Source organism: Pteronotus mesoamericanus, unplaced genomic scaffold (genome assembly GCF_021234165.1).
Source record: "Pteronotus mesoamericanus isolate MK-2021 breed Mesoamerican mustached bat unplaced genomic scaffold, CSHL_Meso_final contig_64, whole genome shotgun sequence".
NCBI lineage: Eukaryota > Metazoa > Chordata > Mammalia > Chiroptera > Mormoopidae > Pteronotus > Pteronotus mesoamericanus.
In genome coordinates, this window is record NW_026555224.1 from 2,756,770 (window position 1) to 2,774,287 (window position 17,518).

General features: G+C 44.1%; 1 protein-coding gene across 3 annotated transcripts in view; it reads right to left on the reverse strand.

The window, feature by feature from the left end:
• PRKCB (protein kinase C beta) overlaps positions 1-17,518 on the reverse strand; it is a 313,522-nt gene that overhangs the window by 18,285 nt on the left and 277,719 nt on the right. For all 3 annotated transcript variants that reach the window (XM_054580891.1, XM_054580890.1, XM_054580892.1), the window contains 3 exons: positions 12,032-12,112; positions 11,189-11,296; positions 5,801-5,941 (listed from right to left, as the gene is read on the reverse strand). In XM_054580891.1, coding sequence (XP_054436866.1) covers positions 5,801-5,941; positions 11,189-11,296; positions 12,032-12,112 — 330 coding nt within the window. The remainder of the gene's footprint in view (positions 1-5,800; positions 5,942-11,188; positions 11,297-12,031; positions 12,113-17,518) is intronic.

Here is a 17,518-nt window from a genome sequence, read left to right on the forward strand (position 1 = left end):
TGAATCTCTGCCACCCACTGGGGAGGGTGATTCTTGGGGCAGGTGGAACCTTGGGCCTGAGGTATGCGGTCCTACTTCATTTTCACAGAAAGCCCTACAGTAGGTGTTACGGACATTACTGGACTTCACTAAGACAATTTACAATAATACGTGAATGCCATTAAAATCTGTCAGGCTTTTGATTTAAACATAGTACGTATGCTAGCATATGTTGCAGTGTGAGATCACACAGCACCACGTGCTGCACATTCTCCAATAAAACAGGCTCAGCCACAGTGTGGCCTCAATGCATCCTGCATTATGGCACAGCCAAAGTCCAGGAACGCCTCGGTTACAGCCCTCAGCATCCAGCACGTTCCATACTGCCACATAATTTACACTGACAGGAGGAAGTACAACCCAAAGCACAACCATGCCCTGCCCTACACCCTCACTGCAAGAAAGCACTCCCACTCCAAAGCTTTCCCAACAACCTATTTCATTAGTTTATTCTGCTTTTCACCAGCACCCAAACTTGGAGAGCCTACACCTTACACGTGAAGGGCATTTATGCAGGCACCCCAGGAACAGGAAATGGGTGGGTCTGCAGATGCCAAGATGAACACACCCAGAGGCTGTAAAGCAGCTCTGGGTTCTTGCAAGAGCCTCATAGCCCATCTCCTGTTTCACTTTTGCATCTACAGAAGTCAGAGTGATCCTTTAAAAACCCAACATCAGATCAAGCTCTTCCTATGCTCACAACCCTCTGACAGCCACTCCTTTCACCTGGTGTAGAAACCAAAGATCCTACAGGGGCCACTCTGATCTCATCTCCTTTCAGTATCTCTATCGGCCACTCAGCTCAGCCACCTGGCCTCTGCTGTCCCTAATCACGCCAGGTGAGCTCCTGCCTCCAGGCCTTTGTACCTGTTGCTACTACCCGAGCCACTCCCCCACCCCCAGATATATACTGGACTTACTCATCCCATCCCCTCCTTTCCATCTTTGCTGAAATGTCACTTTCTCACTGAGGCCTTCCATCACCCTGTTTAAAACTGACTTCTCCCTGAACCAGCTCTCCCAGGCCCCATCCCTCCATAATGCTCACTGACTTCTAACATACTCACTGATTTCAGTGTTAATTATTTGCCCACTCCCTCTAAAATATAAGTTCCATGAAGGCAGGGATTTTAACTGTCTTTATTTCTATGGACAGTAAAAATCCTTGCATTCACCTAGAACAGTACCTAACCTCAATAAACACGTGCTGAATGAATGACCCAGAGGAGGAGACAATGTCACCACAGAGGAAAGAACCAGAACAAGTGCTTCTCAGTCCATCACTGCAGAATTCACTCGGTCTCATACTCCACCCTTCAGCACACAGACTAGTGCCTCTCCCCTACCACACTGACCCAAGACAGCCTGCTGCATACCTGATCTATGGTCACTGGCACTAACTCTGTATAAAGCTTATTGCCCCTTCGGTACCGCCCTCACCATACAACATGGTGTGCCGGAAGCAAGAGGATCTGCCAACCAACTCACCAGCTGGCACTACCCTCAGGAGAACCATGTTCCAGCCCCTGCCACATAAAGCATAGCTCTTGGCCAGCAGCATCTTGTCACCTGGGAGTGTGTTTGCAATTTGCAATCTCAGGCTGGACCCCAGCCCCACTGAATCAGAACCCACGTTTTAATCAGATACACAGGTGACACGTGTGCGTATATTATATTTAAGAAGCTCTGGTAGGCTCCATCATGGTACCTGTGGCACGTGCCTGGGTGATGACAGATGGCAGGAGTCATAGCCCTCTCCATGTAGAGTGCAAGCAGCCATGCGTGCACCCTGAGATCCTTCACCAGCACCCCAGGGGTGCACACTGCACAATGATGTGGTGCCATGGCAGATATAGGTCATCACCCATGTTACAGCCCTGCACAAAAAGGTCCCTACATAATCCCTTACATTCCTTGGAAGAATACATTGCAGTATCTTATTCTAGAGCCATGCCTTTACTCATTCATCTACTCAGTAAAAATTATTAACTATCTGTTATATGCTAAGCCCTTCTGGGAAGAATAAAGGACAACTGTCACAATCTTTTAGTCTCGTCAAAAAGACAAACACAATATTGAATGAGAAATTACAACAGAGTGGAATGAGTTTGTTGATAGGACACTAGCACAGGATTCCAATTCAGGACTAACACGGGCCTCCCTGAGAGACTGACGTTCTGCTCTTTCATGAGGGAAAGGGGCAAGGTGCTAGGAGGACAGGGTGGCAGGAGGGCCTTGGGGTATCTGGGAGGAGGTCCCATGTGGACAAAGCCAGAAAGGGAAGACAGGTGCTGCAAGAAGCTCAGAAACACTGGTTCTCAACAATAGCTGAGGTCAGGAAGGAGCAGAGGATGGACCCTGGAAGACCCCAAAAGGTTTTTTTTTTTTCTTGCTACATTCTACTTAAAGGCATGTGTGAATCAGGAACACTGGCATATTTATGCATTTAATATCCTACAAGGCACATGGGACTCCACCAGCACTGGCCCTGAGCTCTTCAGAAGGTGTGGGGAAGGGGAAATGTGAAATCCTTAGGTGGGAGGCTCTCAGGTTGGTGTACGCGACGTGAAAGATACATGCTCAGGTTGCCTCGAATGAGTGGGTGGCACATTCGTTATCATTATTTCTAATTCAGTCTGAGGACATCAAGGACAGTGCCTGCTTCCCCTTAGAGCCACTGGTAGAACATCTTAAACTACATGAGCCCAATCCAGTCACTGTACTTTGAAAGTCATTGTTTAAACACACGCCAGGGAATTCAAGACACCGATCAGTTGAAAACCGTATCAAAAGCACAACAGCCAAAGGATCATGTTATTGTTACTAATTACTGTAATATTTTTTTATTCTTCATAAGAGCAGCTACCTTTCCTAAGCACCTTCATTGAGCCAGACACTGGGCTGGGCCTTGTATCGTCATTACTGCTTAGCAGGAATAATCAAAATATTTGACCCATCAGAACGGACTCTGGTTGCAAATAACCAGAACGAACGGGAACTGGCTGAACATCAGCTTGATGTTGAGTAATTACCACCCCAGAGGTTACAAACTGACAGCCCGTGGCAACACAAGGCTCACATATGTGTTTTATTTGGCCTGAATTGTGTCTAATTTTTAAAAACTTGTTGCCAATATATCAAAAAATAGACTTCACATAAAAGTCTTGATGAGGATGGAGTGTGTACTGCCTGCCTCCCTGTGCGGCAAAGCTGGCCAGCCCGGGGTCTGGCTCCCAGAGGGTACTCAGAAAAAGACAGCTGTTATTCTCCTGGATAATGTAGAAAGATTACAAAAGTCATAATGGGCAACAGAGTCTTCCTACTGTCCAGCTGGAAATAAAGATGCACTGGACCTTTTAGATAGCCTGTCAGTTCTCTAGGTAGTCTCTGTCCCCACCACTCCTTCCTCTCTCATTTTCATTATCTGCCTTGCCTCATAGGCACCTGAGTCTGTGACCTATTCCTGGGAACCACCACCCCTCACCCAGACTGGCAAGAACCAGAGTCTTCCTCTTAAAGAGATGTTTCTCCAGTCCACGCTCCTCTGGCCTCTGCCCACCTCTCCTGCCGCGGTGTCTCACACTGAACTCCACAGTGGGCCCCACCCTCAGAGCTTCTGATGTCCCCAGGGATGCTGATACTGCTGGGCAGGAGACCAAACTATGGAAACCACTGCCCTATCACTAAAGCCTGAACCCCAGTGTCACTTGTTTCAAAGCTGGTAGGGATGAGAGCACCTGCACCTTTCCTCTGGCCACATGAGGAGCAGGACCTGAGCTCTGAGACCTCATGAAGGGTCCACCTCTGAGTTTCCTGAACAGACAATCCATTCTTCTCTCCAGATTGCCTTTCGCTCTTTTTCCAAATGGGTTACTGAAAGCGATGATATTGCCTTTGACTCGCAGGCCCCTCTCCAACCCGAGTGCACTCACAGGCATTCTCTTAAGGAAGAGCATCAGCAAGACCAACACTGTGCCCTCCAAGACACTGTACCCGAGACCGTGGTAAATGTGTGACGCTGCTAACAAATCACCACCAACTCTGCTGTACCAGGCACATGCTGAGTGCTTTATGCATAGAATGGTCCTCTCACGGAGAGACTATTACTATCACTGTATTATAGATGATGAAATAGGAGCAGAGACGGGAACCGATTCATCCAAGCTCACCATCTCTAGAATAATCAGTAGTTTGGTGGCCCCACTCTATTCATTGAGAGTCAGACACTATTGGAAATATTGAGCTCAATCCTATGTCTGTATTTTACATGGTTGTTGATTACCTGGAGGGTAAGAGAGACATGGACGTGATGTCATATGGGACATGCTTGTAGGTATGCATGTGTTTGGCGGGAGGGGCGGGGTGTGTGGAGCCTGGAAATCACAAGATTCAGGAGCATAAGACCAGCACCTGCAAATGTCTACAGAGAAAGAGGCTCTGGGTGGAAACTACTCAAGGATGGCAGTTCTGGGCGTCTGATATCAATATACAAGTTTGCAATAATTAGAAGGACCACGCATTGGAACTGGCTGTGTAAGAGACCTGTTTCCTAGCACCAGGAAGTGTCCAGAGAGAAACAGGACTCACCAGAGCTGCTGTCTCCTAATCATTAGAGATGTGCAGGACTGGGGAGATGAGAGAATCACCTGGGAGGCTTTCTCAAACCACCTGTCTTTTGTCTCGGGCATTCTGGTGTGCCTCTGATGGGGTCTGACTCTCTGAATCCTTGCTTCATCACACACTGGCTGAGTGACTTGGGACAGGACACTCAAGTTCTCTGAATTTCCATTTCCTCTTCCATTATAAGGCGTATGTGGTGAGGACTTAATTAGATGCTACATGTGAAGGCTTAATACAATGTGTGGTCTATAGTGAGTGGCCAAGAAATGAATAATAGTAATAACTGATAACAAAAACTGATACCATTATCATGGCCATTTTCTTCACATCTGAGACTCTTAAAACTTCAGGTTTTTATGACAATATTTATGTTTACTTTTGGCAGTTTTACAACCCATAATAAAGTCACCAGGTCTCCGTTCTACTTATCTAACAAAGAAATATCCTCCCAGCAGATTCAGCGGTCTGACAAATTCAGATGCTGACAAGTATTCTCTTCTGAGTTTTTGGGGACAGGACATATGCGTGTGCGGGCAGTGGTAGGAATATGAGATTTTCCTTCTTATGTTATAAAAGTTACCTCAGCATCATAGCTACACGTAGAGCCTCCAGCAGGTCTGTGAGCAGGTCGGCTTCTGCTTCATTTTCTTTCCCTTTAGTAGGGAGCTACCTATTTACTGACTAAAACATAGCATGTGTTTCAGAATTAAATTTAAATACTGTTGAGATAAACAACAAGAACTTCTCAATATTAGTATGAAGAGAAAATGACATTGAACCAAGGAAATGGCATTGAACCAAGGAAAGAATGAAGGCTAAATTAAATTCTTTACCATACTGTGAATGTGGATCTGAGTGCTGCTCACCAAAGAACCACTCCCAAAAAGCCACCAGTAAGAGACAGTTACGGTAACAGAATTGATAAGACAAACTCAATATTCATTATCTTTCCCACATGAGTAGAGGCTAGGCTGAATGAATGGAAATCTCCATTTTTACCAGTGACTTTGTACAGTATTTTGAGCAATGCAAGTGGACACGTCCACGCTGCCCCTCTGAGAGCTGTGGGCACACTCACTCGGACAGGGAAAGATCATGTAGGGTATGTGTGCCCAACAGTCAGAGGGCACGGCCTACTTACAGATTTCGGCTTATACGGGGGCTGGATCTCTTTGCGTTCAAGTTTCTCCCAATCAATGTACCGGAAGAATGCATGCTCTTTGATGTCACGTTCACCTTCGGGTCCACAGCCCAGACGTTTGCCTGGGTGTTTGGTCATCAGCTTTGAGAGAGAGAGAAATATTTAATTTAATGAACTTCAGAAGAGTACACCTGAGAGACTGAAGTGATTCCTCTAACGAATTAGGGAAGAAAGCACATTAAAGAATCCCAACTATAAAGGGAACCCTGGTACACTGTTGGTGGGAATGCAGACTGGTGCAGCCACTGTGAAAAGCAGTGTGGAATTTCCTCAAAAAGCTGGAAATGGAACTGCCTTTTGATCCAGCGATTCCCCTGCTGGGACTATACCCTAAGAACACCAAAACGCCAATACAAAAGAACCTATGCACCCCAATGTTCATAGCAGCACAATTTATAATAGCCAAGTGTTGGAAGCAACCTAAATGCCCATCAGTAGATGATTGGATCAAAAAATTATGGTACATATACACAATGGAATACTATGCACCAGAAAGAAAAAAAGAACTACTAAACTTCGCAACAGCATGGATGGAACTGGAGAGCATTATGCTAAGCGAAATAAGCCAGGGGGCGAAAGACAAATACCATATGATCTCACCTATAAGTGGAACCTAACCAACAATACAAAGATGCAAGGAAAATAAGACCAGCAACACTGAAAGGAAAAGAAACCAACAGAGACAAGACGGAAGGAGGGAGGGGGGACAGGGAAAAGGAAGGGAAGGGGAAAGTCAAGGAACATATAGCAAGGACTTATGGACAAAACCAAAGGGGAAGAGCTGAGGGAGGGAAGAAGGAAGGGGGCAAGGGAAAGTGGTGGGGGGTAGGTAGAGACACATGTATTTGAAAAAATAAATTTAAATAAATTAAAAAAAAAGAATCCCAACTAAAACTAATACAGAATATATTGAATGTAAGCTACAACTGAAAAAAAGACTGTGAACAAAAAGCACTCCAACTAATTTTTATTTTTTGCTTCTCATCCCTGTAATAATTTCCTGGCCAGGGCTTTTTAATAGGAGGACCTGACCATAGAGCCTGCAGCTACTCATCCCAGAGCAGGATCCCTCTCGTTAATCAAGCTCTGAACTTCAAGTTAGAAGTGTCACTTGATGAGTTTTGGTTTAAGAATATGTTTCATGAGAACAGTTTCAAAATCTTCAAATTCTCCCCCTACCACAAGAAACTTGGAGTTGAACCAAGGCAAAGGCCACATTCGTTCAGATAACATTTGCATTCCTCAGTAAAGCCCTTGTGAAAATGACAAAACAGAAAAAAAAACAACTATTAGTCAAAAAGACCCAAGTGTCAAGTAATTACTTTCTGAAAATTCATTCAATAGTCAAAACCTAATCTAGCTCATTCCCCTTGTATCACATATTATACTAGATTCTGTTGAGGATTTTTTGGTGTTCCATTTAAATGACTTAATTATCAAAACCCTCCATCTTTGGGTCTCTGAGCCAATACTAACCAACAAAATGAATAGACACTCCAAGATGAAACCAGACAGACCTCCTATTGCAAATGAATCCAAAGCAGTTTGAAAATATCTCCATATCACGACTTCAGCAAATGCACAGCGTGAAAATGGAAGAGTGGTGATTTAAAAAAAGTAGCAATGAAAGGGCATCAAAAGACAAAACAAAAATGATTGGAACATATAAGTCCAAGAAGCTTCCCAGAACTGAGCAGACACCAAGCAGGCCATGATGTCAGAGCCCTTAGAATTGGCCAGGATTTGCTGATTGTGGAGAAGGGAGGAACCCAGCAAGCCACACCTGCTCTGTTGGATATTCAGCTTAGCTGATTCCTGCTTAAAAGAAAATTTATCATCAGAAACCGCCTCTCCCCAACCCCCATACACACATATTTTCCATATGTGCTTTATCTTCCAGGGGAAAAAATAACTGGGCACTTAATGTTTTAAGCTAACTCTTTATTTACATGCACTGACTCTGACAATAATCCTGTGAGTTGTGTATATCACTTTTCCCATCAAATGATAAGGCAGTTGACACTCACAGAGGTTGAGCAACTAGCAAGGAGTCAGAGATAGTAAACAGCAGAGATTGGATCCTACCACTGCCTAACTCCAAAACGTGGGCTTTTAAGAGAAATGGAAGAATTCTTCGTGTGTGGTTTCCCCTGAGGTATTCATGGCTTGGCTTGGTCAGGAAGGGTTTCTGGAGGGTGAGCAAATTTAGCCAAGTCTTGATATTGGTAGGATTAGGATGGAGGACAGAAAGGGCTTTGAAATCATGGCTACTAGTACTATTACTAATAATATCATCAATGGTCCCATGCACTGAGAAGGCTCTGTGCCAAAGACTTCCCAGCCATCACCCATTATACCTTTCACCTTCACAACAACGCTTAGAGATCTTACCAACTATTTTCTTCATCTTCTAGGCAAAAAAAAAAAAAAAAAAAAAAAAGTCCAGTAAAGTAGTCATCTGTCCAAGTCACACAGCTAAGTCACAGAGCTGTGCCTTGCACAGACCTGCCTTACCCAAAGCGCTCCAGCCCTGTCCTACTCAGTCCCTGCTTGTTTTCATGTTGATGTGCAGTCAGTTTGGGCTTCTGTCTTCTCAAAGTTCAAAGTGGGAGTGGCGATCTGAGCAAAGATACACTGATTTTTTTTTCTTTAATAGAAAGTAGAGTCTTTAATAGAATGGATACAGAAGGAGCATTTTCACTTGAATTGAGACTGTATTCAAAAGCCTTGCTTAATTTTCATCTAAGTAGAATGCCAAGCACAGAAAAGTCACTTGCAGAAATACCTGGCACTAACAAGAGGCTCTGCCCAGTTCCTGCACTCCTGCCATGTGCCTCAAGCTACGTAGACTCCTGGATTTAATCAGTGTTTCCCAGCTCTGATAGCCTCCCAGATAAATCCCCTGGGGCCTGTCATTCAGGAGGAAGCATTTGGCTGCTCACTTGAGCATCACTCCTTTGGAGGCCCAACGTTGAAGAAAGAACTCATACTGGACTCAGCCCACCGAACTCAGAAAGGTCCCCAAATCCAGTAGTTGGAAAGTCACCCCAGTTAACCCCTGAAGGTTATGGGTCCTAAGTTAATAGAAATCTGCTCTACCAGGGAAACTGCTAATTGGAGCTGAAGCTGAATGCAGCTGACCTGGAAAATCCTCTCTCCTCCATGACCCACGTAGAAATCCCAGCTGTCCAGTCCAGGCACAGTTGTGATGGGGAAGGTCTTGAGTGTGTATTGAGCACGTACTATGCACCAAAACCACTCAAGAAGCTTTCTTTTATGTTATGTTATTTAACACTCTCAAAAACTCTGTTCAATGAATACTAAAAAATAAAATTCCAGAGATGCAAAGTTAACTTGATCAAGACCATGCACCTAGGAAGCTGAAAGTGGAGATTTGCAAAGGGGCTCTCGATTGCCAAAATCCCCCACTTTAAAAATTTCTGTTTTGGGGGGTGCAAACTCAGGTGCCAAGAGGAGCCTGCCATGTAACACAGTAGTGCCAGAATTAGTAACAGTAACGATAAAGCTCAAGGGTTTGGAGGAAGAGCAGGAGGCTCTATTCTAAGGCATTCACATACACTGACTCCTTTAATCCCGAGAACCCTATGTGCAGTCCCATCATTATCCTCGATCTACAGATGAGGTCAAACCATTTCCCTGTGTCAAAGGGCTAATAATGCCAGGATCAGGATTTGAAACCAAATGGAATTGGGTCACATGGGGATTTTTGCAAATTGGAGAGAGCATGCTCTATCTAAAGGGGGCACTGGCTCCCAATCCAGCTGACTGATGTTTTGCAGGAATGCCAGGATCACCATAGCAACATCGCATTTTTTAAGAGAAACTGGAAAGCCAAATGTTTACAGGAAATCCCTGATTTTTAAATGTTGGCAATCACTAAACAAACTGAAACCTCAATGCATGTCCTCCTCCCTCTCTCTCCCCACCGTAAAATCTACAGGGGTCTGCACTGGCCTCACTCTGCGCCCTCTGTTTTCTATAAGCCTTGTTTAAGTTCCTAATGAACCTGCAGGTCTCAATTCTCTGCCCCTGTCTTATACCTTCACAAAAAATATTTTTAACCAATTCACTTTAAGATGCAGAGATTGAGACAAATTCACATGTGGTTTCCCCAGGGATATTTGTATATTAACCTAGGCAGCTTAAACACCAAGCTTAGGTGATTTACTAAGAATGGGAATTTCGCAGGTGTGACAGAGGTGCATCTAGGCTGAGAGGCCAGACCGAACCGCCCAACTGCTCCAGCATTCTGTTGCCTGGGGCAGCTCACAGGACACCTGACGGCCCAGGAAGAGCAGGGCTGGGGCGGGCAATGGGGAATCGGTAAACACCCCAGGATCTAGAACTGGCAGGCCTTCTGTGTTCAGACACACAGGTGGGAACCCACTAAAAGGCACAGACATGCTCTAACCATAAGAACATGCCTGAACCACTGACTGCGGAGACAGCAAATACTTGAAAACGGAGGCATTTCTGGGCCCTATTCTCCAAGGTCTCATAGTGTTGCTTTTACATTTGTCACAGCTGAAAAGTTGCCACATTTGGATAACATGTTTAAAGGCATATGGTTTTCAAGCCACATGGGGACCTTTGCAAAATACAAAGGCACGTCAGGTCAGCCCAGTGGCACTGAAAGTGAAGCCCACTCATGTCCAGGGACTCACCCAGGTCACTGTGGGCACAAGCCTGCCTCACACCAAATGCATAAGCAGATGCACCAAAAACAGGTGTTTTTCTGCCTTCTTCACAAGTGAGATTTACGGAAGCCGCATGTGTACAAATGTGAGTGCTTTGTGCTGTTTGGGTGTTGAATAGGGAATGGGTGGTGAGTTAGGGTGACTGAATTTGGGTCATCTTATCTAGGCAATCCTTCAAAGTATATTTCCTTCAAACAAAAGCTACCTGCTCTTAGAATTAACCACACACACGCAGCAGACCTGGGCACGGCTGTGGATTCATGCCGCAGACCTCTCTCACCTTCCCATGTGATCCAGCTCTTCTGCTGGATCTCTGTGCTTCCTCCCTCATCCGTCCCAGTCAGCATTCTGGGGCTGGGCCAGAGACTGGAGCCGGGCCAGAGACTGGAGCCCAGCCAGCAGCAACATGTGGTGACAGGCGGCCCTTACGGCACTTTTGTGCAAATGAGGAAAAAAGGCCATTTCCTCTGGGATGTAGCAGGTCTCTGAGTAGGGTAGGAGGTGGAGCTTGGTCTCCGTTCCTCCTCCCAGGTGGGGCAGCCTAGTGCAGGGCACTACCTGCACCCTGGATGTGGTGGTCCTAGCCCAAAGCTTTCAGGAGCTCACTCACCCCTTTGCAGATGGCCACAGCTTCCTTGGACATAGACTTTGGATAAGCCACGTTGTGTTCCATGATGGACTGGAAGAGTTCATCCTCATCCTCCCCTTCAAAGGGTGCCTGTGAGACAGAAGACAGGGAGTGAGGAAGAGGATTCCTTCCTGAACCTCCGCAACCATCCCAGACCAGCAGGCCCTCCTCCCTGGGGCCCCAGGGAGGCTGCACTCCAGGGCTGCCAGCAAGAAGATGAGGAAAAACGGCCAGCAGGCTAGGGTCACTGCAAGGCTGTGGAAGTCAGAGAGGTTCAGTGTGGGGCACAGTGAAGGCTGACGTCAAAAGCCAGGTTATGCACTTGGCAAGGCCATGCTTGACTGCTTGCATCTGCAAGGCAGAGCAAGCTGGCAGCTGACGGCAGCCCAAGTCCGCAGGGATTGAGAAGGGAGTAGGTAACCGCAAGCTTCAGCTGAAGACAACTGCATCCTTTCCAGAAGAAAGTTTTATCATGTAGATAGTCTGGGAACAGAACAATCTGTGCCCACAGCATTTCCCTAAGTCTGCAAAACTCCCCTGAGCTTTATCTAACCAACCCCTATAAAATAAATGCAGAGGCTGTGGTCATTGTCATTGTCTCTCCATCAGAGGACAATGCCCCACCTGCCCCCCACTTTTGTCTAAACTGTCTTGTGTTGTCCTTTTTCAATCTCCTGTCACTCCCACTCAGGGACCACCACTCCACACGGGTCGCGGCAGTTCAGATCTATGAGTGGGCATCAAGCTGACAACATTCCCCTAAAGAAACCAGACAGATGGGGTTGAGGGAGGACTTTTCCTACAAATCACTTAAAATTCAACTACCTGACCAGCCAGCATTTCATACAGCAGGACTCCAAATGCCCACCAGTCGACTGACTTCCCGTAGGGCTGATAAGCGATTATCTGGAAGACAGAAGGCAGTCCATCAGGGAAGCGTGCAGGTTCCCATCAGAGCTGGAGAGTGAACGCCCCCTCCACAGTGAGAGTGAACCATCGTTGGGGGCAGGGGTGGAGGGAGAGGTCTTCCTCTGCCTGTCACGTGCCTATTGTGAAAGATTAAATTGACTGTCATAGTCCCAGATGCAGGTCACTGCATGTCAAAAACAGTGGACAGGGAGCCCGGTGCCCACCCAAACTGTTTCTTCACCTTTGAAATTTGGATATCCCTTACAGAGGTGCCTGCAGGTGGGGAAAACATCTGTGCATGTAACATGGCCTTTTGGAGTCATAGTATGGTACGTTATTTTTAATTTTAACACAGTGAGTGTGACCTTTTAAGAAGAAAAACTGTCTTTGTTATTATAAAAGTAGTAACATTTATAAAACAATGTGAATATACTTATCACTACTGAATGGTATATTTAGAGATGGTTAAGATGGTAAATTTTATGTTTTTATTTACTCAAATTAAAAAAATTTAAGTTAAAAATATAATAGCATTTATTAATATTTTACTATTTAAAATATAGGTGAGAATACAATTAAAATCATCCATAATCCTTAATTGAAATAAAAATTATGATTGATTTTTAAACTATTTCCTTCTGGATTCTTTTCTATTAATGCAGATTAAACTCTGTGTGTATATATATGTGTTTTATATAAACATAAGACACCTTATTTTTTTAAGATTTTATTTATTTATTTTTAGAGAGGGGAAGGGAGGGAGAAAGAGAGGGAGAAAAACATCAATGTGTGGTTGCATTTTGTGCCTCCTGCTGGGGACCTGGCCTGCAACCCAGACACAGGCCTTACACTGGGAATCGACCTGGTGACCTTTTGGTTCTCAGGCTGGCGCTCAATCCACAGAGCCACACCAGCCAGAGCGAAACATAAATATTTTAATTTGTGGAATATTAATAAAGTACTTTATTCACTTAAAATTTCCATGCTAATATTTGTATATCAACATAATCAGGTTTACCTTAATATAGCATTCCACTGAATGGCTACACAAAATCTATTTTATCAATTCCTAATTGATTAGGTTTCTTCTGATGTTACAATAGATATACTTGTATAGATGTTTCAACATTTGTCTAATTTTTTCCTTAAGAACAACTCCTAAGTTGGAAGACAATGTGGAAGGCAACACATTCTCTTTCCCCTGAGAGTCCTTCCAGTTTTGCAGAACTGTATTTTAAATTTCTATGTACAACTTTTTTTTTACTTTTTTAATTTATAAATCATGTTTATTCTATTACAGTTGTCTCCATTTTTCCCCCTTTACCCTGCTCAACCCATCCCACCCCCACCCCCGCTCCCGCAGTCAATTCCCACTCTGTTGTCCATGTCCATGGGTCATTCATACATGTTCTTTGTCTAGTCCTTTCCCCTTCTTTCCACCATTGTCCTCTTTCCCCATCCCCACTAGTCACTTTCAGTCTGCTCCATGTTTCCATGCCTGTGGTTTATTTTGTTCATTAGTTTATTTTGTTGAATACAGTCCACTTATAGGTGAGATCATATGATATTTGTCTTTTATCAACTGGTTTATTTCACTTAGTTTAATATTCTCCAGTTTCATCCATGTTGTCACAAAAGATAGCAGTTCTATCGCTCTCTCTTTCTTTCTTAAAGGCAGACTGATTTTATTTATTTTTTTTAAATGTCAAAGTTAATTATATTAAAAAAAATTTAAAACCCTTATAAAGTCTCAGCAATTAAACCAACATGACACCAGCACAGAAATAATCAAGTAGTTCAATGAAATACAATGAACATTCTAGAGACAAATATATATATCTGTCTAACAATATAGGATTAAGTTGATATTTCAAGTCAATGGGTAAAATAAGGCTTATTCAACAAATAAGGTGCATGGACCATTATTTCTTGAAATAAAACAAATACAGAGCCCTATTTCACACATTATACAAGAAATATTCAGGTGAGTTAAAAATCAATATGTAGAATCTAAGGAGTTTTAGGAGAAAATACAAACTAATATTTTTCATGACCTGAAGTAAAATATTCAAACCCAGAAGCTATAAAAAAATATTAACAATATGACTAAATTAAACACTTAACTATATAGTAATATACATATAAAAGAAGTTAAAGGACCAGGAATAGAATCAAAAAGTATTTGCAACACATCTAAAACATAGTTAATAGGGTTTTTTTTTTGAAATAAGTTCTACAAACCTTTAATCAATAAACGGATAAGAATACCAAAAAGTCATTTAAAGCTTTTTTTAAAAAATAATAGAAATAGGAAAGAAAGATACAAAACAGGTTTAGTTTCAACAAATAAAAAAGGAACAATTAAAGTAACATCATTGCTACAATCAGATTAATGGGTATTAAAAATATTGGTAATATCAAGTATTGGCAACTCTGAAAGGAACTGGGTATTCATAGAAACTTTTTCTTCATCTTAAAGCAGTCCTTTTAGCATATATTGCAGTGCTGGTTTGGTGAAGGTGTATTCTTTCAGCCTTCTTTTGTCTGGGAAACCCCATATTTCGCCTTCCATTTTAATTGAGAGCCTTGCTGGGTAGAGCAGTCTTTGTTACAGGCCTTTGCTTTTCATGACTTGGAATATTTCTTGCCACTCCCTTCTGGCTTGCAGTGTTTCTGTTGAGAATTCAGCTGCTAGTCCTATTGGGGCTCCCTTGTATGTTTCTCCCTTGCTGCCTTTAGGATTCTCTCTTAGTCTTTGATGTTTGCCATGTTAATGATGATGTGTCTTGGAGTGGGCCTCACTGGATTCCTCTTGAATGGGACTCTCTGTGCTGGACTTGTGTGACTTTTTCTCTCCTCCAATTGGGGAAGTTTTCCATCATTACTTTTTCAAACAGGTTCTCTATCCCTTCTTCCTCCTCTTCTCCTTCTGGTATCCCTATTATACACATATTATTACGTTTCAGGTTGTCCTGCATCTCCCTCAATACCTCTTCATTCTTTTTGAGTCTTTTTTCATTTTCTTGCTCTTTCTGGGAGCTCTTTGCTACCTTGTCTTCCAGCTCACTGATTCGGTCCTTGGCTCCATCTAGCCTGCTTTGGATTCCTTCTACTATGTCCTTCAATTCAGAAATTGTATTCTTCATTTCCTCTTGTCTCCTATTGATAGTTTCTGTGTCCTTTTTCATGCCGATATAGTTTGCAGTAAGTTCCTCATAGTTTCCCTGTAGTTTTTGGTAATTCTCTCTGAGCTCACTGAGCTCATTGAGCTTCCTTAGAACCATTGTTTGGAACTCAATATCTGATAGTTTATTTGCCTCTATTTCATTTAGTTGTCTTTGTGGGGATTCCTCCTTTCCCTTTGAGTGCAGTGTATTTCTCTGTCTTCCCATTATTTGTGAGACTCTTCTCTTTTGCTTCTGCTTCTTAAATTGATCTGTCTTGATTTCCTGACTTGGTGGTGTGAACTTCTATGGTTGGAGACCACTGTTTTTACTTTCTGGATCTGCCTCTGATGATGTCAGATGTTGACCCTGTCCGACCTTAGGCAGTCTGTTCAAGACTTCCAGTAATCTACTGTTTGTGGCTGTCTCCTTCAGCTGTTAATCTATTCTCTCTGCACTCAGCAGGCCACCTTAGACAGCTCAGGGTGGGGCAGAGTCCCTTCTGGGGGCGGGGTTATTGGGACCTTTCATGCAGCTGCCATATGGGGGAGGAGTCCACACTGGGATCCTGCCAGCTACTCTCTCCGTTCTCTCCCTAAAGCCTCCAAGCTGTCTCTCCTGAAGTGTCGCCAGACTTCTCTGTGCCCCCTTTTGCTAGGGATTTATTGTCTGTGGCTGCCACTCTGCACTCAGCAGGCAGCTTAGACAGCACATGGTGGGGTGGAATCCCACCTGGGGGCGGGGCTATTGGGTCCTTTGATGCAGGTGCCACTCAGGGGTCATGGGCTCTGCCTGAGCAAGATGGCTGCTGCCGCAGGGGGGATGACTCAGCACCGAGATCACAATGGCTACTCTCTTAGTTCTCTCCTCAAAGCCTCCTTCCTCAGTCTCTCCTCAGACATCTCTAGCCCACTCTGCCCCTGCCTTTGCCGGAGACCAGGGTAAGTGACTGCAAATAAAAGTTTTGTATTGGCCCTTTAAACAGTTCTTTGGGTCTCTAGCCACCTGTCTCTGGCAGAGAGCAACACTGCCGCTTTTTGCAGCTGTGTACTTTTTGGGCTCTGGTGCTATGGGCTGGAGATCCCCATTTTTGTTTTAGACCCCACTCTTCTCAGGGAGATCCAACAGGCCGTTTCAATATCCTTTTGGTGCTGCCACCCGTGGGCACCCCGCCCACCGTCACAGGTCTGTACCACACTCCTTACCAGTTAGATCATGCTAACGCCGATTCTTCTGTCTCTGAGGTTACAAGGCTCCTCTCTTGCTTGTTCAGCTGTTTGTTCTGGGTGATTTCTTCACAATTTAGTTGTAATTCCAGGTTGATCCTGGAAGGAGGTCAGTGTGACTTCCACTCACTCCTCCGCCATCTTGATTCCCCATGTACAACTTTTTAAGTGTACAAATAAAGTGCTACATTTTTTTTGCTATATAAATAAATAAATTCCTAGAAGTAGATTTGGGGGATCAATTGACATACACAATTTTACAATTTTCAGGTTTTTGATACTTACTACCAAATTGCTAGGGCGCGTCAAAGAAGGGCTGTGACCATCCATATTTCAGTATGTAGGGTGTAAACCTATCTATCAAAGGGGTTCAGAGGTGATAGAGCAAAGGTAAAAGGCCAAGGTCTGAGGTAAAACAGCCCCAGCCTGGGATCCTGACTGCTACTTCCCAGCTGTGCGATCTTGGAAAGAGAAATATAACTTCTTAAAGTCTCAGTTTCTTCATCTACCAAACAAAGTTCATAATATCTATCATGTCATAGGATTTGTGAGGATGGAGGAAAAATATGTGCCTCTCACATATTATACCCTCAAAATGTTTGCTGTTACTCGAAAGTTCTCTAATTCAGTGATAGCATGTTTTATTGAGTAAATGTGTCTGCACAAACTTGGTCCATTTATCAAACGCCATGTCCCACCTCAGCCCCCACTAAGATCGGAAATGCCCTCCAAGGGGAATGAACCACCAGAGGGAAGGCTTTCTGTGAGGACTCTTCTCATTGATGGTGTCTTCACTTCATGTCGTATTCATCTTCATGAGAACCTAACCAGTTAATCCTGTTACACAGGAGAAGAGAGCCTGAGGATGTGAAAGAAGGTGCCAGAGATTAGCTGATGGCAAAGGGCGGGGGGGGAGGTGCTGCCTCTTGCTCCGTCACTGGGCTGGAGGGGGCCCCTTGGTCATGCTGGCATCACAACCACCAAGCAACTGCTGAAAACCACAGACACTGGGC